At 44.5% G+C, this 24,146-nt stretch overlaps 1 protein-coding gene across 1 annotated transcript; it reads left to right on the plus strand.

Moving 5' to 3' along the window:
• Positions 1 to 608: 608 nt before the first annotated feature.
• Positions 609 to 17,331, plus strand: LOC142796406 (uncharacterized). The gene is made up of 5 exons (XM_075886903.1): positions 609 to 879; positions 3,354 to 3,431; positions 6,748 to 6,816; positions 15,072 to 15,116; positions 17,057 to 17,331. Exons 1-5 carry the CDS (start codon positions 801 to 803, stop codon positions 17,281 to 17,283), a joined length of 498 nt encoding a protein of 165 aa, XP_075743018.1. The 5' UTR covers positions 609 to 800; the 3' UTR covers positions 17,284 to 17,331.
• The last annotated feature ends 6,815 nt before the right edge of the window (positions 17,332 to 24,146 follow it).

A 24,146-nucleotide genomic window follows, 5' to 3' on the forward strand; every position in this document is an offset into this window, starting at 1 on the left:
TATGTGAATGGCTTGTAGTTGGGGCCTTGAAAAAGACATGTCTGCCTGTCAACATCACCTCCCGCAAATAACCCCTGTTTACGAATTTCTCATCGCAAGCTTCCATCTCCCCCTTCTTTCCTTTCCTACGTAGTGAGAGAAGTTTATTTAGCGTACGTGATATTGCATGGCGGAACCGTATAAGTGCATCAGGCGTCAAAACATGTGAGTGTCGCAAGGAGTAGGCTTCAGCAGCAAAAGCATCGCTAAAGTGAGCAGCTGTGTGTATATGGTCGCCTGCTGCCTCATGAACGCATAGAGAGCTGTTGGCTGATTCGCAAAAGGATTAAATATGGTGAAGGTGTCATATTTCATGTGTGAAATATGTGGTGCACAACACTCTAAAAACCATTGGCGTGTCGGATAGTTTTTTTTTGCGCCAAGTTTGAAAATATTGCCGTTAGCTACATAGGTGGTCACCACTCTCCTTTACAATTTATAGATGCTGCTCAGCTAACAAAATCTGCAAAAAAAGGAAATGAATGTTTTTGTCGTGAATTTCTATCCACTGTCATTCAGCGCACGTGAATAATCGGTCTATTGTTGGGCCATCCTGTTTTCCACTTGAACATATTTAGGCGAGCTAACCTGTACTCAGACGTTCTCTGAATAAGCAGTGGAATTTGTGTTTTGTTACGTGAAACAAAACCACATAACATTCCAAAACTGGCGCCGGTAAACTGAGCCTCATCATTCCACTTTCACCGTTTGCTTTCTAATTCGTTTCCGATTGGTTAATATTCCCTATAGGAAGCCACAAAATGAGAGCAGCCGTAGTCTGCCTACTTTTTTTGGCTATCACACCTATCGTTACTGAGGCGGGGATCGGTCGTGCTATTGGTAAGTAGGTCCTGACAAATATTTTTTCTTAATTTTCAGTATTATGGCGTTTATGCTATCCTATAGTAATTTTAGATTCCGAGGACTGGCATTACAAAATCTTTTGGGACCCCACGCATGAATTGTTTCACACGGTATTCGAGATATCCGTATGCTTTTCTGTGATGCAGCGCTAACAGCCGAGTTGAAGTATAAAATATACATACGTTAATAACATGCATAAATGCTCATTAGAAATTCGAACAAAATTAGTTTCGAAATAAACACTTTGTACTCACCATGGCTATCACAATGTTTACAGAACAATACTTTCTCCTATGAACAATCTGTTTACAGCCTTTTTTAATTGTGATGAGTGTTGTTATTGATATATTTATATTATTATTAGTTATTTATAATAATATTAGTACTAATATTTTATTCAATATTAGTAGTACTAAGATATTTTGTAAAATTATTACTGCTCTTGTTATTTGAATAATTCGGCCTGCGTCGTCTGTTGCACATTTTGGTATAAAGCTACATCACGAAATGAGCACCATGGTATCAGGATGCGGCCTAGTCATCAGTGACATGATGCACGTTAGTAGTAGGAGGTGTCTTTCTTTTGTTGAAATAGAGAATAAACAAAGAAGTTTTTGTCACCGTTACTTGGCGATGGCTACCCCTTTCCACCTAATTGGTACAAATAAAAATACGAAAAATATAGCATGCATATGTATACGGTCCTACATGGGTGAGAGCAAAAGTTCTATATGGGCAGAACAAACACGTAGACGACACGCTCACTTTTAACTTTTGTCCACTCAGTATTCGTCACAAATCTTCGTTTCTTCGAAGAACTGTTGCAGCACCTTCACTGTTTTGCCGTTTGTTTTGGATGGCCATGGACCTAGTATTTTATTCAACCCGAATGGTCGCTCAGGATCTAACCAATGCAGTTCTTGTTCTAGTCGCCTACGGTGTGTGTCGTGTTTCGGACAGTCGAGCGAGAGGTGACAGATATCCTCGTCGTCGTGGCTGCATGAACATGCTGACAATGTTGCACGCTGAATACGTAGTAGGAAGTGCTTTGTGTAAACAGATCCGAGTCATAGGCGATGAATCAGTGTGTCGATACGTCTTGGGAGGACAAGGTCTAATTGGTATTCAAGATTAGTATCAACAGAATATAGGATCAATTCCTTTGTTTTTTCTGTGTCCCTTTGTGTATGTTGTTCACGCAGCCATGTCTCGCATTCCAAGTTACAGTATATTAAATGAAGCTAAAGAGACGACCTTAGGATACTGAAGACCTCCTCTTGTCTCTAATAGTAAGGGTACGTTTGAGTGATCACTTAGAATATATGTTCGGCCTATGCTCATATCCTTATTTGTTATTCTTCGTTCTATAAAACTCGTAAAGTGGCAGCGAGAGCTAAACAACCAAGGCTACTCAATAGATAGATAGATAGATAGATAGATAGATAGATAGATAGATAGATAGATAGATAGATAGATAGATATACATACATACATACATACATACATACACACACATACATACATACATACATACATACATACATACATACATACATACATACATACATACATACATACATACATACATACATACATACATACATACATACATACATACATACATACATACATACATACATACATACATACATACATACATACATACATACATACATACATACATACATACATACATACATACATACATACATAGTCAGGGCCCCTACCATTTTACTCTGTCACAGTTGTATTCGCAGTGTAAAAGACATGCTACCTTACCAACTAGCATTCAACACTATTGAAGAACAGCATTCTTTTAACACCATGCTGTTTGTCAAGTTCGAAGTATAGCTTTCTGAACATTTTCTTTTTGTTTTACTAATGATAGACTTCTGAACACACTGAAGACCATTTTCAAAATTTTCTGCTTTGGTACGCTTGAAAAAAAAAACATATTTAAAGCAATGTTTGCTATCAGTTCTCATAAACACAATGTTTGATGAACTGCACGTAATCGAAGCGTTAAGAGTATAAGTTCTTAGAACTCAGACGGGTTAATTTATGAGCTCTCTTCACTGTTGTATACTCACAAACCAACGCTACTCCTATACTCCAGTCTTCAGCTTTGCATTTAATCGGTTGGAAATCAATTCATCAGAATTTATCGCACAAAATATTCCCTTATTTTGCCTTTTGCGAAAAATAACAAAATGTACGAAAGACGTGTCAAAATGCAACAGCGCTATAAAATCTGGTTTGGGGGTGTTTTGCCTGTGATGACACGTCTATTTTTTCTACTCAGAGCTAACGTGCTTCATGGCAATCTTCGGAACTGGAGCGTCTTGCATATTTAGTGATGAAGTATCACACAAATGGCTAGAAGCATTCAACACATGTTCCCCAGTTTACTGATATTGTGCCACCACTGGTTTTTGTGTAATTCTATTTAGCCAGAATTCTCGGGAGACTTCCCAGGGTACTAAAAGCGGTGACGAAGATCAAACCAACAAAAGGAATCATCCGTGTGAGTAAGTAGAACGACCTATGTATATCAAACACAAAAATGAGAAATTATATTGTCATCATATGTGCGTTTTAATTTCACTGAACTGTCGCCCGGAATTCCAATGCTCACATTTCGTCGCCATAACATGCGATCAAACAAAAATGAGTAAACACTCTCTAAGTTTGAGAAAAAAAATTGGAGAGCGGTAGTTAGCGCATTAAAGCTTTCACAGCATACATCCAACTTTTGTGCGTGTTGTATCTTTGATTACAAAGCTCTTTCTTCTTTCATTAAAATTTTCACCACCTAAGGCATTTGAAGCGAAGTAAAATGAGCTGGTATACAGCAGAGCTGAAATGCAGTGCACTTGCAAAATACTTCATAAGCATAAAACTTCACATTGCTATTCTGATTGACTGTTTCACTTTATACCTGAAGCTCAGAGCTACGCGTGCAAAGTAGCGCATCTTTATTTATAAGGCAGTAATTTTACAGGCAATAATGCGTTGTGCATCCTGACTGAAATAATAGTAGGGTTCGGCTCTCTGGTAATTTAGCAACCTTGGTTAATGACACATATTGTAAGTGTTTGTTCAGACAAAAAATACTTGGTTATGATTTTATTGTTGTTTCGGTACACTGCTCAATTGGGAATTCCCTTCTCCATAATTTTTTTCTTGAAATACTAAACAAGCTAAGAGCCTACATTTTATCAAAAAGAAGACTGTCATAATTTCACCGTGTCCTTTACTCACTTAGCTAACTAGACTCGAAAGCTAAATTCACAAAGTGTGGCTGCCTTATCATGCACTTTACTTCATGCTAACGCCTCCCGTAATTATATTTATAGTTTTTTAGTCCCGCCAGCGTTGCAGTGGTGGAGGGAATGCGTACTTCGCTTATACAGTGTGAAAGGGGCCTGGGCAGCAATGTGATTTGCCGCCGTGTGGCCGGGCGCTTCGCCTGGTCTTGAGGGCTCTGAACACTGCGCGAGCTAAGGTTATCTTATAATAAGGACACCTCTTCTGAATTACCTTGTTATTGCCATGTTTATTGTTTCAGAAATTCCGACTTATACACATCTTTGAATGCTTTGGCATTTTTTGTTTTATGGTTACGTCTGTATTCCTGAAGTTCAACGCGAACAGAAGACAAGAACACCTCGCGGGAGCGTAAAAAAAACGTGTGCGGCTCTGTTTAAGAGAAATTATGTCTTTCTTGTCTTTCAATATCAGCAGCCCACTAGACGGTGTCCGTTAAAGCGTGCTATTCTAGTTCAAGCCCACATGTAGTGTACATGCTTAGTGGCGTAGTGTACAAAAGTGTGCTGTTTTATTTTGATATGTGGAATCTCTAAACAAGGAGTAACCAAGCAACCGACGTTGGAACAGGTGGACTTATGTTTATAATAGCGGCAGCTGGTTTCCCTATACCATGTATATGTATACCTGGGTCCCTTTCCGCCTGGCAGAAAATGAAGTCCGCCATGGTTAAGTTGTGGTTATGGTGCTTCGCTGCTTACCCAGGACGTCCCGGGTTCGATCCCAGCCTAGGTGTCCGCGTTTCAATGGTGGTGAAATAAATGAGGCCTGCTTGAGCTGCACGTTAAAGAGCGCCACTGACGGAATTTTCCGAGCTCTCCACTACGGTGTCAAAAACTATCATATGTAGGTTTCGGCACGTTAAATCCCAGTTACTACTGCCAGAGACCTAATACAGCAAAATCCAGGCAGAAAAGAAGAAAATAAAAAAAACAGTGCCATGGGGACTTAAAGCACATTCTTAGGCTCTACAGAATTTCGAGGGTTAATCCTGCGAAATAAAGTGGATGAATTCTACATTTTAAGGGTGAAGGAGGTATGCCTTGAATTTACGGTGAATTGGCTCGCGTATAGACGGCGTTCGTGAAAAGAGGGATATTGCAATGGCTGATGTATTATCTTATGGTTATGAAAATCTCGTAATCGCATATCTCGAAGACATGCGATGCGTTGGTGCCAGCTAAACAACGGATGCACACTGCCAGAACGCTTCTTTATGCTTAGATAAGAAGCTTCTTTATTCCTGGTTGTTGCTGTTAACATACGTTATCGGACAGATCACTGGACACATTTGAAGTGTCAGGAGCAGATGGTGGTGTGTGTTAAAGTTGTGAAAAAAGATATGATGCTGTATTTTCTCTATCAGAGACCGTACACTTCACTGAAGCATCTTCAGGTCCAGCTTACAGAAACTGAGACATTACCCATTAGAATGTATTGCGACTGATCTCTTTTCATGCCTGCATGATGCCCTATTATCCATCATCGTTCGGTTGTGTTGTATCTTCAATTTTTGCTTGTCACAAAGTGAACATTTAAGGATAAAATACCGTTTGAAATGGTGGAGCCCAAACCTGAGTCTATGTGCGTGACGTAATAATTTTGCAGTGTTCTGTTACTAACAGCCTTGAATGTTTCTTCTTTCAGAATTCGCGCAGCACATTTAAGAGGTCCCTTGATCTCCTAAAGAAATCAAGCTTCTCTGTTTAAAAATTTTTTAACTGCAAGCTTGTCCGCGTTACCTATACAAGATTATAGTTGTTTAGGGTTTCGCGTACCCAAAACATGATATAATTATCAAGCAAGCCTTACATGAGCGGTCCTGCAATGTGAAGCATTTTGGGTTTTTAACGCAAAATTACATCACGTGCGCCCCTAGCATTTCGCCTACAGCAAAAGGTGCCCCCCACCGAAGGCTTCAGTCCACGCGTCCTTCGGGTGACAAGCCAAGCATCGGAATCTCTGTACCACGGCCCTCTGATAAAAAGCCTCGATCGGCAATGACATGCGAGAGCATTGAAATGAAGTGGAGTAGGTTCCTAATTGATGGTTGACAACTGTGTTTGATTATCCTCCAACAACGCAAGCGAAATAGTGTCGTAAGTGAGGATGTTTTTGAAGTGAATGACAGATGCGCTTTTTAATGCGTTATTTTTCGTTTCTCCAGCTGAATTATCCAGATTTTATCGTGCCGCAGTAATTACCAGTAGCTTACTTTTTTAAAAATTCTAAACAGGGATCGACTATTCACAGGAAGAACTTGAGGTCGTTTATTAGACTTGACCGCCTGCTTACACTAATTAAAAATAATCAATTGCATCATTTTCTACAACGCCACACGTAGCACGCAAATTGCTCCATGCTCCATTTTGCGGTATCCGAATACTATTGGGCGCACTTATTGAAGTATCCTGTGAGCGCGCATGTGTTTGTTCGTGTGTGTGCCTGTATTTTCGCGTGGTCATGCAAGGTTCCTATGGGCTTCGTTTCGCCCCGATTCCTGCATTTCTATTTCAGTTGTCGGAAGTCGGGCGCAGACGTCAGCGATGCTTGGGCTGCAAGGAATTCACACAGCATTGGATTTTGGTAAGTGTCATTTTTGCGACTCGAATTGCTCAACACGGTGACATGTATACCCTTTCAGATAACGAAATTTAGAAATAAAAAAATGGAGAGTGGCAGAAGGAGCGCGAACAAAAAAATTGGTTCTAAATCTGCATGCTACACCGCAAATATTGTAGAAAGACGATAGTCTTGCGTCTGGAGAGAGTGAACAAAATGTTTATTCGATGTTGTGCGCAAGAAAATTGGTGAATGGTATTCCGGAGGCGCTGCGTTAGAGTGCCTCGAGCGTGTAGCGGAGGCGAACGAGCGCATCGAGGCACGTTAGACACAAGCGCCATCTGGCTGTTATCTTCGAAAATGAAGGCGTGCAGCCCACGGAGAAAGATGCGCGCCAGTCTCGGAGGTGATGAGGTGTAGGACGCAAAGCGGCGGGCAGGCGCCACCACCGTGACGTCGTAGCAACGCGTTGGAAACACGTTTTTGAGCATCGCGTTGCTTTGTCTGCGCAGCGCGATTAAACGCTACATTCCTTAGAGTTACTTGTGTGTGCCTCTTCTAGTATAAAGGCAGACATAGAAAACATCGAAGCGTTGTTGTGGTGCCTCAAATATGCGCAATAATTGCTTTTTAATTGACAATCGCACAACCATGAACGCTAAACCTTGAGCAATATTTGTGGGCGCTGCGGATGTGGTTGGCCGTTTGGTGCCGTTTGAGGAACCAATAGAGGGGACAAACAGACAAATGTACAGACAGACAGACAGACAGACAAATGTACAGACAGACAGACAGACAGACAGACAGACAGACAGACAGACAGACAGACAGACAGACAGACAGACAGACAGGCAGGCAGGCAGGCAGGCAGGCAGGCAGGCAGGCAGGCAGGCAGGCAGGCAGACCTAAATTTTTCCGTCGAAGGTCCCCAAGAAAGACTATAGTCTTTAATAATGCAATGTGCGAACTGTAATAAAAGCAACACAACTAAAGTAGACACGTCCAAGCAACTATCTATAGAAACAAACACTGCGAATCGCCAAACATTCTAGGATGTTATTCCTGTAACTTGAGCAAATGTATCTTCACGGCATTTGCGCGTAGTGTAAAAGCCGTATTCATTAGGCTCCACCTAGAAAAATAGCTTCCAAACTCTGAATCGTATATGAACATAATCGTACATGAATAAATAGTACCTTCTCAGTAAATCTGCACTGATTCATTACCTGTGTCCCAAAAAACATTTCTTTTAGGGTCGAAGCTCTTTATAGCGGCACCCATTCGTCCCTCGTAGCTGTTGTAGTGTGTAACAAGTATGAAATTTCGACCTCCAAGATGGTGGCGGTGAGAGATTTTGTCTGTGCGTTGTTGAACAATAAAAGATAGATTCAATGTGCATGCCAATGGCTGATAAGAGGGAATGAGAGACAGGATCATTCGGCTTTTAGTTAACGCGCACGCTGCGATCCCCATTAACAGCCATTGGCATGTACATTGAGCACTATCTGACAAGAAAGGGTTGCTACATTATTCTCGCTGGTTGTAAACCTCCTTAGTTTTAGAAAGGTTTAGCGAGCGTTGAGCCGCAGTACCATGAATACAATGAACTAGTATATACCATGAACTCGAGGTGGTTAAAGGTGGGAAGTAGACCCGAAGCGCAAGCCGTAAGAAAGTGTGTGTGTGCCACCTATCGCTTAGCCCTTGGAATGTCCGCTCGATGTCGGTGCTTCTATATGGGGAATATATGACGAAAATGTGTGAGATGGTGGTACTTGGAGTGTTGAATAGATGGACGAACGGACACATCGACAGATGCATGGATGGACGCATGAACGGACGCAGAAGCGGATGCATGGACGAACGCAGGGACGGACGCATGAATAGACGCACGCACGGATGGGCGGATGAACGCATGAATGCTCAAACAGACGGGCGCATGGACGGACGGCAGCAAGAACGAATAAACGGACGATGGGCATTTTGTTAGCAGAAATCTAGATACAAAATGCGAGCAACTGAGATGTGGGACGAATCGTGGGCTAAATTGTAAATTTAGTCTTCAATACATTTCTGCGCATAAAGAGGACATTTGCTGATTGCAATCTCTGGCAACGTGGTATCTGGCAGCTCTGTACATGAGCATTACGTGCGATCTTCGTTCCCTGTTTTAGGGGAGAAGCTCGAGTGGGCCTGGATGCCGTATTCAGCATTGCAGAAATGCAAAGAAAATCTGTTTGTGTTATTTGCAGTGAAGATTTTCAACTTTTCGTACTCACGGACTGTTTCTGTAGTGCATTTAATGTTTAGATCAATGTCCAATTGACAATGTGAAACACTGAGCAATGACTCCTAACAAAAATGGGGAGACCCTTAAGCTTCGCCTTTAGGAGTTGAACGCGATATTCAAATCCAGCCCCTAGTGCGCCCTTTAGCCACAAAGTGCATAATGATTATTATGTGTTGTTTCATATACACAAGCACACACGCACACACGCACACACACAGTAGGTTGTACCAGCGCACACGTGGTTGGTACATACAGGATTTTGATTTAAAGCAAGAGTAGCATGGCATCCAGGATACACACCGCGCGCTCGCCATCTCAGAGGCCATGAATATTCTCAGAATGCCTCACAGATGACATCACAATAGCTAGTATTTGCGGTTTGCTTGAGCAACGCCTCTGGAAAGGCATGATTCGTTTATTACTAGATGGACGTAGCTGTCTATCTTTAGTGCTGTTTGAAAGTTCCTGTCTGTTTTGAGCAGTGATGGCTGTACTATGCCGGCCTTTTTTGGCATAGTTTGAGTCCTCCCAAATGCGCCTAAATATTGCCAAATGGGCTCATTTATGTCGTGACACTTGTCGAAAAAAATGCGTTAAAGGGGCCCTGAAACACATCTCAGGTAACCATGGAATTAATTCACTAGAAGAGTTTATTGTCTCACAAATTCCACACCACAAAATTTTAAGCATCAGTCCAGCGTGAGTGGAGTTACAAAGATTTGTAGCATGATGCAATTGCATTCTCTCTTCTCGTCCCGACGAAAGCGCTGGAAGCTAAGCAGGGAGGGGTGGCCGAGGAAAGAAACCACGTCACCTGCGCCTTGTGACCTTGAGCACTTCTTTCCTTTTTTTTTCTTGAAATGTGTGGCTTTTTCAGTGTGGTCGCGTGCACACGCGTGGACAAGTAGCGGCCTCCTGCGGCGATCTCTGTAACAAGATTTTTCGCTCATGAACGATTTTCACTCGCAACCAGTGATGCCGACGCCGACGGTTGAATTTCTGCGACCCATGAGCCTGAATGTGAGCTCCGAACGTGCTGCCCTAACTTCTGATTTTACCCTTTCCTCCAGTACGAAGGCGAACGCCTTTGGCGGGGCCCCTGCGAACACAGCGATGCTCTCACAGTTACCTCCGAGCAGCGTTGATGTCACGTGACAGAGCGGTACGGTATTGCAAGTGACTGAGCGGCACAGAGGCGAGCGTTCGCACGTGGCGGATGGTCGCAACACGTGGCAGGAGGCATGACTTCCGAGATTGCGTGCTGGCAGGAAGCTCCCAATTGAAAAGAGAGCGACGTTCCCGGCATACTTTTTCTGGGAGCCATTGCGCTGAGTTACACAAACTGGCTGGTGGAGATGAGGTGAAAAGCCCACACGTAAAGTTTTTGAGGAGAGGACACGAGAGAGTGCATTTTTTCTGCCTATAAATACGGAACTTCTGTTCAAACTGTTTAGAATCTGGTCTTTTGGTACTCTCTTCACTCATTTAAAATAGTGGCAAGAGATTCCAGATCAACGTAGCAGCTAGGAGCATTGATTGGCAAGCTGGCTCCTATCTCCTAATAATGGCGGCGCCACAAACGGCATTCTTGGTAGAAATAGCTACACTCATAGGGGTTAATGGAGAACTTTGCTAGGATAGCTGTACGGTATGACTGAACAGCTAAATGTACACCACTATCAATTACCGAAAATTTATAAATAAATAATTTCTTATGCGTCATTTTCCAAATGCGTAAGCCAACTGCATGACATGAAGATCCTCATTCACTACACATGCCTCTCCTTCTAGGGAATCTTCAACACTACCCTGTCTTATAGATAGTGTTCAGTACATATATACTGTTCCCTATATAGTCTAATAGTCCTAGATTCAGTCTTATCTACTTTTCAGCAAACTACCATGTCGTATATGCCTTAGCCGATATGCAAGCCGGATTCATTTTCTTGAAGTCTTATTGCTACGATTTTCAATCAAAAGTGCAAGGTACACTGCAAAGTTGTCAATCTTGTGCATTCTGTTTATGAAAACAAATTTAGGACGTTGATATAGCACCAATACTTCACTAATTGATCTGTGTGAAGCACTGTCGAGCTGTTCCGAATTCCGTTGAAGAGAGTACCGTAATTGCTGCAAAAAAAATGGTTGCTGAGAGCGATATCTTCGAAGACATTGAGGACGTAGTAGACAAAACAGTACTTATCGAGCAAGCTGTTTCTCGAGTAAAACGCGTCAATCATCACGCCACTCATCATGGCAGTACCTATGAAAGCCATAGACCAACCCAGTCATCAGATGACAATCACTTCACGAATAAACAAATACTGTCATGCTCCATGAGTTTCGCCACCAAATATACAACGATATTGATGATGAAATGAGTTTGAATCTATAAAAATATATTTACCCATATACAGTAAGCGTTTCGAACATCTATTTGTGAGCCTCTGTTTCATCACAACGCTCTCGCAACACTCTCTGAAAAATGCGATGAAACTGAAATAACATGCCAAAAGTCAAATATATGGACTACAATGAAAATTGGTTGTCTGTTCGAGGGCACTAATGTAAAAAGAGTTGGCGACTCAATGTTAGATTAGGTTGGCTGGTCATAGCGACTAATTGACAACGAAATATTGATAGTGGTTGTACGCATATTCATTTCCGCAAGATATCTTAAAAAGGAAAATTGGGAAATATGTAACCTGCAAAAAAAAATAATCTATAGTATGAAATCGTTCTTCGCAGCTCCTTGCTAACGTCAGTAACAATGCAAGAGCAAACGGCTAAGACCGAGAGCTTTCGTCCAAGCGCTCACCACCCGTGTCACTCGACGGCAGCAAACGTGAAAAACACAAGGATACCAAACGTTCCCGGCCCCTTATCTGCAAACCTTTCATTGCTTAAGGATACAATTCGCAGCTACGGTATTTTCCTATTATGGACTGCGAAATAGGCGAGCAATATTATGTCTCTTGAAAGAAAGGAGAGAAAGAGAGAATTTATTTACAGAAAAATAAATAGGTCGACCTGAGCTATAGTTTGCTCTGGCTTGCTACTCTACATTGGGGAAGGGTGACCGGGGAGTGAAAGAGTGATGAATGACGATGGTAAGGTAGAGAGGTGATATGTTCTTATTAGACTGGGCAACTCTACAGACGTGCATCCAGTCCAGTGGCTTCTAAGAAAGCGATGACGGCTCGTATGACCACGTGTGTGCTGCTGGCGTCAGGCCAAGAACCTAACACAACCTCATCGGTTAATGGTCGACTAATATATCGGCCAATCGAAGATATCACTTGCTGACGTTCGCTTGCATATGCTGGACAGTCGCAAAATATATGTTCGAGCGTTTCTGGCAACGGACAGTGACCACAATTGGGACCTGTGTCATTACAGCCAATCAAGTGGGTGTAACGTGTTGTGTAAGCCACTCCGAGGCGATTGCGGTGGATAATGCATGAGATGCTTCGCTTTAACTTGTGAGGCATACGGAACTTCATTTCCGGGTCCAATTTGGGCAGCCGCTTGTGCTGGTGTTCTGGTTTCTGCGCCAGTTCTCTAAGATAGAGTTGCGCATTACGCGTCGAAGTAGGATGTTGGTATCTTGTCGGGAAAATGCGATGCACACTTCCGGGGCACTATTTGAAGCTCTCTTAGCTTCAGCGTCCGCCTCTTCATTGCCCATTATGCCACATTGATCAGGTATTCATTGAAATGTTACACGATGTTCATTTTTTGTAGCAATGCCAAGAAGCTCTGCAATTTCAATCGACAAAGTATGATATGAACCTTGTCTCATGAAGCCATCGGTGGTTTGAAGAGCAGCTTTTGCATCGCTCTGTTTCGTCCATTTACGAGTGGGTTCTGTCGACATGAAACGTATTGCCTCCCAAATAGCAACAAGTTCCACGGCTGTTGATGTGGTCTTGTGATCTATCTTGAAACGTCGAGCTATCTTCATCTGCGGAATGACAAAGGCTGCGGCGGAGGTACGCGACAAGGTAGATCCATGAGTATATACATGCGCCACACCATCGTACATAGTGTAAATGTACAGCAGTGAAAGTTGCTTTAGGGCGATTGATGATACAAGGGACTTCTTCATAATCCCAGGAATCTGAAGTATGACAAGTGGTCTAGGCAGGAGCCACGGAGGTGTCTCAGGAACACGCGGGGGAGAAAATATTGGCGGTATGATGTTCTCGAGCTGCGATATAGCTCTTGCATAACTGCAGTCGCGGTGGCTTGCAGGGAGCGCTGATAGGGGATGTTGCCTGTGTCGAGTCAACAGGCGAAGGTGGACTCGAAGAAAGAATGGAGCTTATTAAAACGACTGCTTAATAAAACGACTGCAGTTTCTATGCAGCACAGACTTACCTAAAGTGTTTCGTAAAATTGGCGTATCACAGTACGAAGTGCGTGCTTTTCTCGGAAAATTGAGCACCACGTGTTACAAACACATGGGGCTCCATTCTAAAGTGTTAAAAACTTTGCAAAATTACGCAGATTGTAGAGCTACGTTGTTATTTTAACACAATGTTCTGATAAGTCTTAGAGAATGTACGCTTGTTAAGGTACTGCAGCCGTTGCCAAGCGATCGCGTTATATCAGCCTTCCAAACAAAGGCTCGCAGCAATTATCTTCTTGCTAAGCTATTCGGTTTTGCGCAAGAAAATAATTCCGAAAATATAAAGTCCGACATTTGCCGCTTCACCAAACTTTATGAATAATTCTTGCGATTGTTGGGCCACCTCGCTTCTGTGAAAGCACATTTACTGTTACTACTTGCTGATGTTGAATTCTCTTACACAGAGATCTGAAGTGCGCAAATTTTTTTTTAACCGGCCCTCAGTTTTCGTGACACTCATCAAGAACATGAACAGAGAGCAAAAGACTGAAAACATCACTACAGAACTGGTCGTGCTTATGGCTGTTCTCTCACTATACAAAAGGGTTCATGCATGAGTCATCGCCACCAGCAACACGTACAACTAAGTCACTGCGCACACTATCAGCCGTGTCAGCATTAGAACCTACAGTGCCCTATATTGGACATGCGTGATACAAACGCATACTCAGTGATGCACTCTTTCAGAGTGTACAGTTTTGCATCAGATGTTCCACAACTCGTGTTGCTTAACCGTGGAGCGTATTACAAACACCCGCAGCGCAGACAGTCAGATATCATACAAATCGAAGCCACGTTCAGCAGTGGAAGCGCCAGCGCCAGCGTTCTCTTTCTTCTCCCAAGAAGACGCGCACGGACCCGAGTACGCAAACGCTGTAATGACGCCAGAGCTGACTCTATGCCACTTCTGTAGTCAGAGGGTGTCCGAGAAGTGCATGCGCTCTACAATTATTTATTCTATATTAACTATCACTGCCATACAAATCGCACCACAAGTAGTTGTGCAGCGTCATATCATATTTTCCACAGATGAGAGAACTATAGCTGCCAAAGCAGTGACTAGGAGAGTGTGACAAATCATTTGTAAACCCTAGCTGGCTTAGCTCTCTTCAAGCTCATGTTAAAGTCGAAGTTTAGAAGCTTCGATGCTGTTACTGAATATATCAAAGCAATTTGGTGAAAGTGACGGGACCATCACTTTTCGTTTGTGCGCCCTGCTATCCTGGGCTCTTTCATCAATTCAATGCCAGAGATAAGAGTGGGATATTGCTTGTTCGCCACAGTGAAGACGTATTATTTATATTCTGCCTTTACAAACATTGAACTATCTGTTGTGTGTTGTTTATAAATAATAACACTTGCAAAACTCTTTTGGGATCAGAATAGGCTCAGAATCACAGCAGCCTCACAACGGACTATATGCTCAGTAGTTGCAGTAAAACTAACGTAGTTTACAACCTGCACTTCTAAATCCAGACCCACCGCTCACGCTGCTATTGCAGTGTTTGCGCAGCGGATGTGAGTTTGTTTTAAGTGCTCCTTGCAATTATATTAGTGTCTCTCTTTTTTGTTTTGCAGTTCCGCCACCAGGTGGCTTTCAGTCAGGACCTGAAGGATACAAAGGTATGTGTTTAACCGCATCACAAATTATGCACAACATATGAAACGAACACACAGTTCAGCCAATGAATACATGACCCACACTACTTCTACTTTCTTAACTCAATTTGATAATTATCACTTAAATGGAAACACACGAAGAAGCTAAAAAATATGTTCCATCGCTATTATCAGAACCTATGGCCTTCCAAATTCGCACACGATGCTCTACGATTCAAGCTACGAAAGACGGCGCTGCCCGGTGCACGTTTTGTAGTGCATTTATATGTGCTTGGTTGCTGGCAATATGAGTCAGTGCTACTCGTCGCGACGAGAGTAGATCACACTTTCCGTCCAGAGGGCGTTACAGGGTACGTGACCTTCCAACAAGTTGTCAGCTGATTAATAAAACTAAACATGACTAGAATGAACAAAAATACTTACCAGCACCTACAGGGGACGGCAAAACCTTGGTGAAATGAGAATGCAAAACTTGTGTACACTTCTGCATTGTGTCAGATTTTGTTTTACTATTTCTCTATGAAGATATATTCTACATTTTATGTAGAAGCTTTACGTCGGTACTTCATGTATTGAATGGTTTATTTTGTGTCATATTTTCACCCCACCCTTGTAACAACCCCATCGGCCAAAGGTATCTAGAAATAAAGAAATACCTTAATAGATAAGTAAATAAATACTAAGAAGCAGTGAGAACGGTCATCAGCCGTCGTGTAATCTGATGTTCATTTAGGCGCACGGCCAAATGTATACGGCATCTAACGTTCGAGCCTTATCGCTGGTGCTCGCGTAAGCTCCCAGATAAACTTGTTTATTCGCGTCCCGCATGCAGTCTGAGCAGGATAAGCTCTAATAGTTGCGAAATTTCCGAATTGCGTTGTGTTATGTGCATTTCCGATGGAGGCGGAAATGTTGTAGGCCCGTGTGCTCAGATTTGGTTGCACGTTAAAGAACCCCAGGTGGTCAAAATTTCCGGAGCCCTCCACTACGGCGTCTTTCATAATCATGTGGTGGTTTTGGGACGTTAAACCCCACATATCAATAAATCAATCAACCGTTTTGTTATGCACAAAGTATTTCTAGCAGACTTTGCGGGTGCAGAAAGATCATAATAAAAGAAAGCACGAAAAAAGCTGGGAAATCCCCCCTTTGAAAGAAACCATCAATCACATGCTTAAAACTCGCATGAATTTAAAAGACACTTGTACTACCAAATGACAATGATGGAGCGAGGGAAACTGAAGTGCTCATGGCCCTTAGCACGCATAGAGCGGTTTAGGACGCAAGTCATGGACGACTTCATGTCGGGTGCTCCATCGCTGAAAGTTCGTATTGCAAAAAACCCGGATTTTATTGTAGCGTAGAACACCGACAGGGGGAAATGAAAGCGTGCGAGAGCAGATAACGCTAGCAACGAGGCAACGTACCAACCGTCTTTGATCTCGGGAAAGTCTCATGAGGAGGGAGAAAAGGGAAGCAGCGGCAACGTGGCTCGCTATTTTTCTCAGTCCCGCGTGGTCCTCACTTATCTCTTTATATTCTAGAATAGGTGGCTTATGCATTTATAGCATGCTGGTGTCGCCTTTCAGAACTCTTTGAAATGATGCACAGCATAAATCGCTTCGCTAACTGCACATGTGTTCGCTTACACCAATGCTTAGCATAGTTACGCCAGCTTGGATGCTGCCGCATTTATCTGCTAGCCTGACTTAGCATAGCATCAAATTGTGTTTCAATTGCATTTATTCTTTCGTCCTTGCTGTGAAGCTATGAATATTAGTACTAACGTGTTGTTTTCTTTTAACTGACATACATTATTATTCTATAATCAATGCTGATTGCTCGATTGTCCAAGGATATAGCTTCACATGTGCGTAAGTAGGTATGTTCTAACGCTTCAAACAAAAGTACAAATGTTTAAGCGCCTGAATTTTGTCTTTTAGGACCTGGCGTTTCAGGTAAACCAAAGGAGTGGAAGGGTGGCTACATGTGGAGTGACTGCACGAAATGTAGATGCCTATTTGCGTTTAACGTCTCTTTGTATGGAGATAAAATTGGCTGCACATCGTCGGCGACAATGAAGTGTACATGCGCTGCGGATGCCTGCACCGACGACAGAATGGCGGAATGTGCTAACGAAGTCGCTGCCCAGCCTATACATTATGGCTAGCGAAAACCCCACCCTGACAAATAGTTTTATAAAGATCTAGCAGAATAACTGTGTGTGTGGTTTTTTATTTTATATATTTTTTACTACAAGATGAATATTCGTAATCATTTCCTAGTCATTCAGTCATCGAAAGCGTTAAAATATGCACCGCATGAATCACAGACAGCCTTTACATGTGTTTTAATACCACTCGACTACTTAAAACGTTGTTTGAAGAATGACTAGTACTTTAAAAGAAATTTTTCATGACAGAATATTGCAAGATGACACACACCAATTTCGTGGATATAAGTAACGACTTCCTACACTATCAGAAGGTACTTATATGCAAATAATACAACGAATGAAATTTCGTGGTGGTTTTATTCTCAAGAGTGGTTTAAGGAAAAAGACACGGATGGTCTCTCCGTCATACGAATTGGTACACCACAAACATGAAACGTATTCAGAGCAGTTATTGATTGCTTATTGTCTACTGATGTAAGAGACCTATGTCAGTTATACCTCCACTTAACATGATGGAACCGACGTTCATGCATAGTGGCGCATTTCCATCGCAACGAGTAACGTCCAAGATTGCTGTCGTGCCTGGCATAACGGCAGCCAAACAGAGAGTGAGCAGTAAATATGGCTATATTGTGCCAGCAACTGAAAACAACGGGTGAAGTGCCCACGAAGATGTTGCAACAAGTAATGCCCCCGCCAGCTTTAAGCACAGCAATGCTGCCGACACAATCAGTGCGTAGCCTGGGTGCGAGATCACGGCCAAACCTTATTGCGCAGCCACTTGGCATATCGTCTATGATTAAAAATTTGTGAAAGTTCGAATAGATGACACACTAACAGGCATAGCATGGTTTGATTCCCACGCAAAGATTTCATAAACAAGCACATTAACAAAGTACATATATTCTACTCGTCGTCAGTGTAGTAGTGAAACTGCAAGGTACGCACTACGCAGTGATGGGATAACTAACATACGCCTCTGCTCATGCATACGCTACGAAACAGGGCTTCTCGAACGAGAGAAGCAGAGTTCGAACCTTGAGCCATGTAAGCGTGAAGGCGTTCCACTTGCCGCTAGCGGCGGTGTCGTGGAGAGCGGGGGAAATGTCTCAGGCACCTTTGTAAAGCCTCGTATATGTGGGTTGGTAGCGCAGTGCGTCGATTGCGCGTGCCTGCCGCCGTGTACGGAGAAGTCGTTGTTTTACTCCAGGTCGTTCACGTAAACGAAACTTGTTTGTTGTATGAAATCTAGCCTTGCCGAGCAAGACAAAATCAGAAAAAAAGAGAGAGTTTAACGAAACGCTCGTTCGGTATAATCATGGCGTACAAAATACCCTGCTGAGTACGAGTTCATTTACATTATCACAAGAAAGCGTATATTTACAGATGGTTACAGGTTCAGGTAGCGGCTGGCTTACTGATGGGCTGGAACCAGTTTGTGTGTTTGTTTGTTTCCTTAAAATTATAGCTCATACTCACTCAGTGGTATTGGCCAAGAAAGCGCAGAGTTCTTTTTCTGTCAGCATTACAACTATGTTTCTCAAAGAGTTTAGGGAAAAATTTAACTAATGTAAGAAACACCAAAGACACAAACTTCTTACTTGTCTTCCCCAGACCGAGACCCTCTCCCGCCTTATGCCCCGGACCCACTACTGCCTGGTGACACTACCCCGCGGCTTAAAAGAGCCAATACGGTGCTAGTCACAGAAGCGTAGTGTTGGGTGGCACATACGAATTCAGTGTTACGGCATACGAAATAGTGAATGCTGGCGGCGCTGAGTGCCCTGTATTGACGACGAGCTGTATCTGGAATGTGAGGTGAGTGACCTGGCGCAGGACCTCGTATCGTATATCATAGAGAAATAACTTCTCAAAGAGGCCGATGAAACAACATGAGGTTCCCGAGAGTACTAGTGAACCGAGTGTATACGAAACTTCTCTGTGGTGGCGCCCAAGACTTTCAACATATTTAGCGCATCAATGCGGCTAAGCAAACTTCGACTTATTCGTCACTCTTGACTTTATACTGTGTACTCAAACTTGGGGAGTAGTGCTTCCCTTAATTTCCAGAAAGGTAGACAGCAAATAAAAACAAACATTTCATGATTATTCCCGAGCTTAGCTTTACCATCAGAACGGACAACTTATCTATCAATATAGGCTAAGGCGGTCATATACTACTTCTGAAGACTGGCCACTTAAAGATATGACCTGGTAGAAAGTCCTGCTGGAGGATGTGGAAAAAATTCACAGGTGCTTCCTTCACCAGATAAGTGGGAGTAGCGAAGATTGGTACTTTCGTGTCCGAGCAGCTAGTTTTGTTTGTCTGTTAGTTAATTTTTTATTTTAATTTCCTGCTATTGCGGAATGCTCCCTACAAACTTTTTACTTTTTTCGTTGCTGCAATTGGACCTTATGTCCCGCGCTTAGCAGTGCCATACTTCAGCTACTGCCTAGAAGTCCCAAAGTCTTCCGTTCATACTCTTACGAGTAACTTCTTCAGTAACCTATATAGGATGAACAGAGCTCGGCGAGCAAGATGACGCCAGTTCATCAACAATCAGCATCCATTGTCGTTTTTTGTAGCGCTAGCTACACTGGCCTTGCTGGGTCAATTTCGCGTGGCACTGGTCTGCGCATGCGCAATGATACTCCGCCACCGCCGCGCGCGGCTCGCCACCGGTGTGCGCGCAATTCGATGCGCTGCGCAGACGATCAGGAATGCAACGCACCGGAGCTGGTGCTTCCCTCGCACTCGGCCGCGGCCGCGCGCGACTCGCCGCCGCCGGTGTGCGCTTTCCAGAGGAGAGCCGTCATAGCCTTGGTAGATATATGGACGCCGACGCGCGCGCCTTGCCTCTGCAGTCACCATCGGACACTGCGCTGGAGCCGCTTGATAGCGCCTCTGACTGGCGTTTGCCACTGTGGTATAGCCATGGAGAAGGAAAATGCAAATGCTGCTCAACGGTGCTGTAGAGCGGAGAAGCTTAACTCATCGGATCCCGAAGTAGTTGCCCGGCAAAATAAATATACCTGTGCCTCATGATACTTATACCGTGTTTGTGTCATTGGAACAGCTGTAAGCATGATAATCAAGCTAATTCTTCACAATCAGGAAAGCTTTCAAGAGGAGTGACGTCATGGCCTTGACAGACATATTGGCGCCAGCGCGGGCACTGCTATGCGTTGCGCAAACGATCTGTGATGTCACGAACAGGAGCCGGCACCTCCCGCGACTGGCCGCCGCCGCCGGTATGCGCTTTCCAGAGGAGTGGCGTCGTAGTCTGGGCAGCCGTAATGGCGCCAGCGCGCGCGCAGCTATCTGACACTCGTTGTCTGACACTGCGCGGGAGCCACTTGATAGCGCCTCTGACTGGCGTTCGCCAGTGTGGTATAGCCATGGAGGAGAGCGCAGATGCTGCTCAACGGTGCACAGGAGCGGAAAAGCTTAACCCCTGGCAGTTAGCGGTTGAGCGTAGGAGGAATGAACACAAGGAAATTAGACGCACACAGGAAATTAGACGCACGCGCGAGCATCTGCGAGACACACCGACACATTCCAAAGAAAGACCTCGTGAAGGTGTCACAATATATGGTGCGCGCGGGTTGAAATGGGAAAACAAAACAGTACGCCGCGCGGTCGCGACTTGTGTGGCCTTTTGAATGTGTGCGCCGTGCGGTGGCGAATTGGGTATGTGCCATGCGGTGGCGAAGAGGACGGCGATCGTGTGCGCGGCGTATCTCGAGACAGCGTGGGCCGTGCACGAGAGTCGTAAGTGCAAGGCTGGGCTCTCCTTCGCTGGGCGTCCGGTTCATGGGAGAACCCGGACCCCTACCTCCTGCTGCCTCGACTTAGAGCGCTCCCGCCTGTTCCGCTACGAGGAGATCGGACCTTGAACGTGCACGAGGCCGGGCCAAGGTCTTGATGCTGTGGGCAGACGTGCACACTCAGGGTTCAGCCCACGAGCACGCACAGGCCGAGGGCGTCCACCGTGGAGTGGGTCCCTTGGGCGCAGTGTCCCGGCATCAACGGCCACAGAGTGGACCTTCTTGACTTTACGCGGCCAGACCGAACACCGAGCTAAGTCATTGGACAGATGGTCTACGCACGGCGCCTTCAACTCGGCCACTGCAACGGCTCCGAAAACAAACTGTACGCTACTGCTTGACTATTTTGCGTAACAGCCCTCATGTCAAATTTAACTGTTTTTCTCTATTCGTTGAGTCCTGTCGTGTCTGTAAAGGTGTCTTACGCGTGTTTGTTCACCTGCGTGCGGCGTTATTTTTTCTGGAGCGACTCCTGAACCCACGTTAACATCACAAACTATCGAGCCTGCCAGGATTCGCTCAGTAGCAGTGAAAAAAAAGCAGTTTCGCTTGTTACTGAGCGAATCCTGGCAGGCTCGCCAGTTTGTGATGTAACAGCACACGTTCGGACTCCAACATGGACTTAGAAAAGTTTACCGCTGTAGGGATTCAACTCGGGCTGACAGGCGCAGAACTAATCAGGTTGATCGAGGCTCAGCAGGCAAAACAAAGGGATGATAGAGCTGCGGAACGAGAGGCACGGAAAGAGGCTGCGGAGATAGCGCGCTTAGCTGATGAGAGGTAGCGTGAGATCCTCCAACTAAAGCTACAGCTTCAGGAAGGAGCTCGGAATGTACCGGCTGCAGCTAATGACGTTCTGCCAGTACCCAGCACTTAACCACCGCTTAACCCGCAGAAATTACTTCCTCTCTTTGACGAGAAACGCGATGACTTGCACGCGTATTTGCAAAGATTTGAGCGAGTAGCAACCGGTCAGGATTGGCCACAAGAGAAATGGGCCCTGGCTGTATGTGCCTCACGGGCAACGCCTTAACTGTGATCGGTAGGATGACTGCCGCCGATTCATTGGACTACCAGTAGGTGAAGAAAGCCTTGCTGCAAAGGTTCCAATTTACGGCGCAGGGTTACCAAGACTAGTTTCGCAAGGCAAGAGCTGCGAATGGCGAAACTGGAACGCAGTTAGCCGTGAGAATTGCGGGCTATTTTGATCACTGGGTCGACATGGCCAGCGTGTAGAAAACGTACGCAGGGCTACGTGATAATATAATCTCCGTTCAATTCCTACGCTGTTGCCAACCGAAACTAGTCATCTCCTTAAAGGAGCGAGAGGGAAAATCACTTGACGAGCTTGGTAAGTTAACTGATCGCTTCCTCGAAGCACAGAATTTGCCGAACATTGGAAAAGATCCCGAAACGGCGAAGGATTTTGTATGAGAAACTTAATGAAGCACCCCGAAAACCGCAAGCGAAGTGCATGCTCTGCAATCGATTTGGCCATTCGGTTCCCGACTGTCGCAGCCAACCTAAACAATTCGTAAGGTGCAAATCGTGTGACAAACCGGGACACACGGCTGAAAATGGCAGAAGTCAGCGCACAGACAACAAACCGACTTCGTCCTGTGCCTTCACAGAAGCACAACTGACTGGACCTCGTCAGGGCAAAACATCAAAGTGCCCACGAAAGCAAACTAGCCGCTCAAGTAATGACGACGAGAGCAGGAAACCCGCTGTACCTTTCTTTAGCGACGGGATGCCATTAGTTGAAGGGCGATTGCTAGTACGAAAGGTTCGCGGGCTTCAGGACACAGGCTGCAATACAGCAATTGTCAGGCGAGAGTTGATTCGTGAAGAGTGCTTGACGGGCGAAACAAGCAGTGTCGTTTTGCTTGATGGCTCAAGGAGTCGCCTCCCCGAAGCCATCGTACAAGTGAGAACGCCTTACTTTTCAGGCAGTATAAAAGTGGCTTGTATGAACCAACCACTGTACGATGTGGTTTTAGGAAACCTTCCAGGCATCAGAAGACCATACGATTCTGATTCAGACTGGGAGCGAGCAGATGCGGCGGAGGAAGAGTAGAAAGAAACGAACATGACCAGGAACCCGCCGCAGGCGTCAAGCGCCACTAAATCCAAAGCTCCGCAACAAAAATAACGCAAGATGCGTCCCTTGTACGACCCGGAGGTTTGTCGAGAGACATCACAAAAGCGCGACTTATCGGGGGACAGCAGAGTGACCCGAAGTTAAAATCGTTTTTTTTAGTAAAGTGAACAAAGAATTTAAATCGGGAAAAGGCCACGGCTATCAATTCGTGGAAGAAAATGGATTGCTCTACTGTCGTTACTGCCTCGCAGCAGGTAGAACATTTAAGCAGGTGGTAGTTCCAAAGGCGTTTCGACGAAATATTTTAGAAGTTACCCATGAAAACATCATGACTGGGCATCAGGGAATCAAAAGAACAACCGATCATATTTTGCAAGAATTCTACTGGCCTGATTTACACGGAGACGTAAAACGCTTCGTGAAATCATGTGACATATGCCAACGAACACCTAAAGGAAAAGTAGGAGTCGCTCCATTGGGCAACATGCCTCTGATCCGCACACCTTTTGAAAGAGTGGCAGTGGATCTGATTGGCCCCTTCTCACCAATGTCAGACCGGGGGAACCGATACGTTCTGACCTTAGTTGATTTCGACACTAGGTATACGGATGCTGCAGCACTTCCAGCAATTGATGCCGTTCATGTTGCCGAAGCGCTCATCGAAATGTGTTCCCGCATTGTTTTACCCAAAGAGATAGTCACCGACCAGGGAGCAAGCTGTACCTCCGACTTAATGAAAGAGGTTAGTCGGCTTCTCTCCGTGAAGCTTCTCAAGACAACGCCATACCATGCCATGGCGAATAGCCTCGACGAGAAATTCAATGGCACCTTGAAGACGATGTTAAGGAAAATGTGCCAAGAGAAACTAAGATCAGGGGACAGGTACCTCGCCCCGCTGCTTTTTGCGTACCGTGAAGTACCACAGGCA

Source organism: Rhipicephalus microplus, chromosome 2 (assembly GCF_043290135.1).
Source record: "Rhipicephalus microplus isolate Deutch F79 chromosome 2, USDA_Rmic, whole genome shotgun sequence".
Taxonomy (NCBI): Eukaryota; Metazoa; Arthropoda; class Arachnida; order Ixodida; family Ixodidae; genus Rhipicephalus; species Rhipicephalus microplus.

Excerpts from the sequence above, each read along its gene's own strand:
- LOC142796406 (XM_075886903.1), top strand. The coding sequence starts at position 801 with ATGAGAGCAGCCGTAGTCTGCCTACTTTTTTTGGCTATCACACCTATC. Across the intron at positions 880-3,353 it reads GGGGATCGGTCGTGCTATTG|CCAGAATTCTCGGGAGACTT; the intron begins GTAAGTAGGTCC and ends AATTCTATTTAG. Across the intron at positions 6,817-15,071 it reads TCACACAGCATTGGATTTTG|TTCCGCCACCAGGTGGCTTT; the intron begins GTAAGTGTCATT and ends TTTGTTTTGCAG.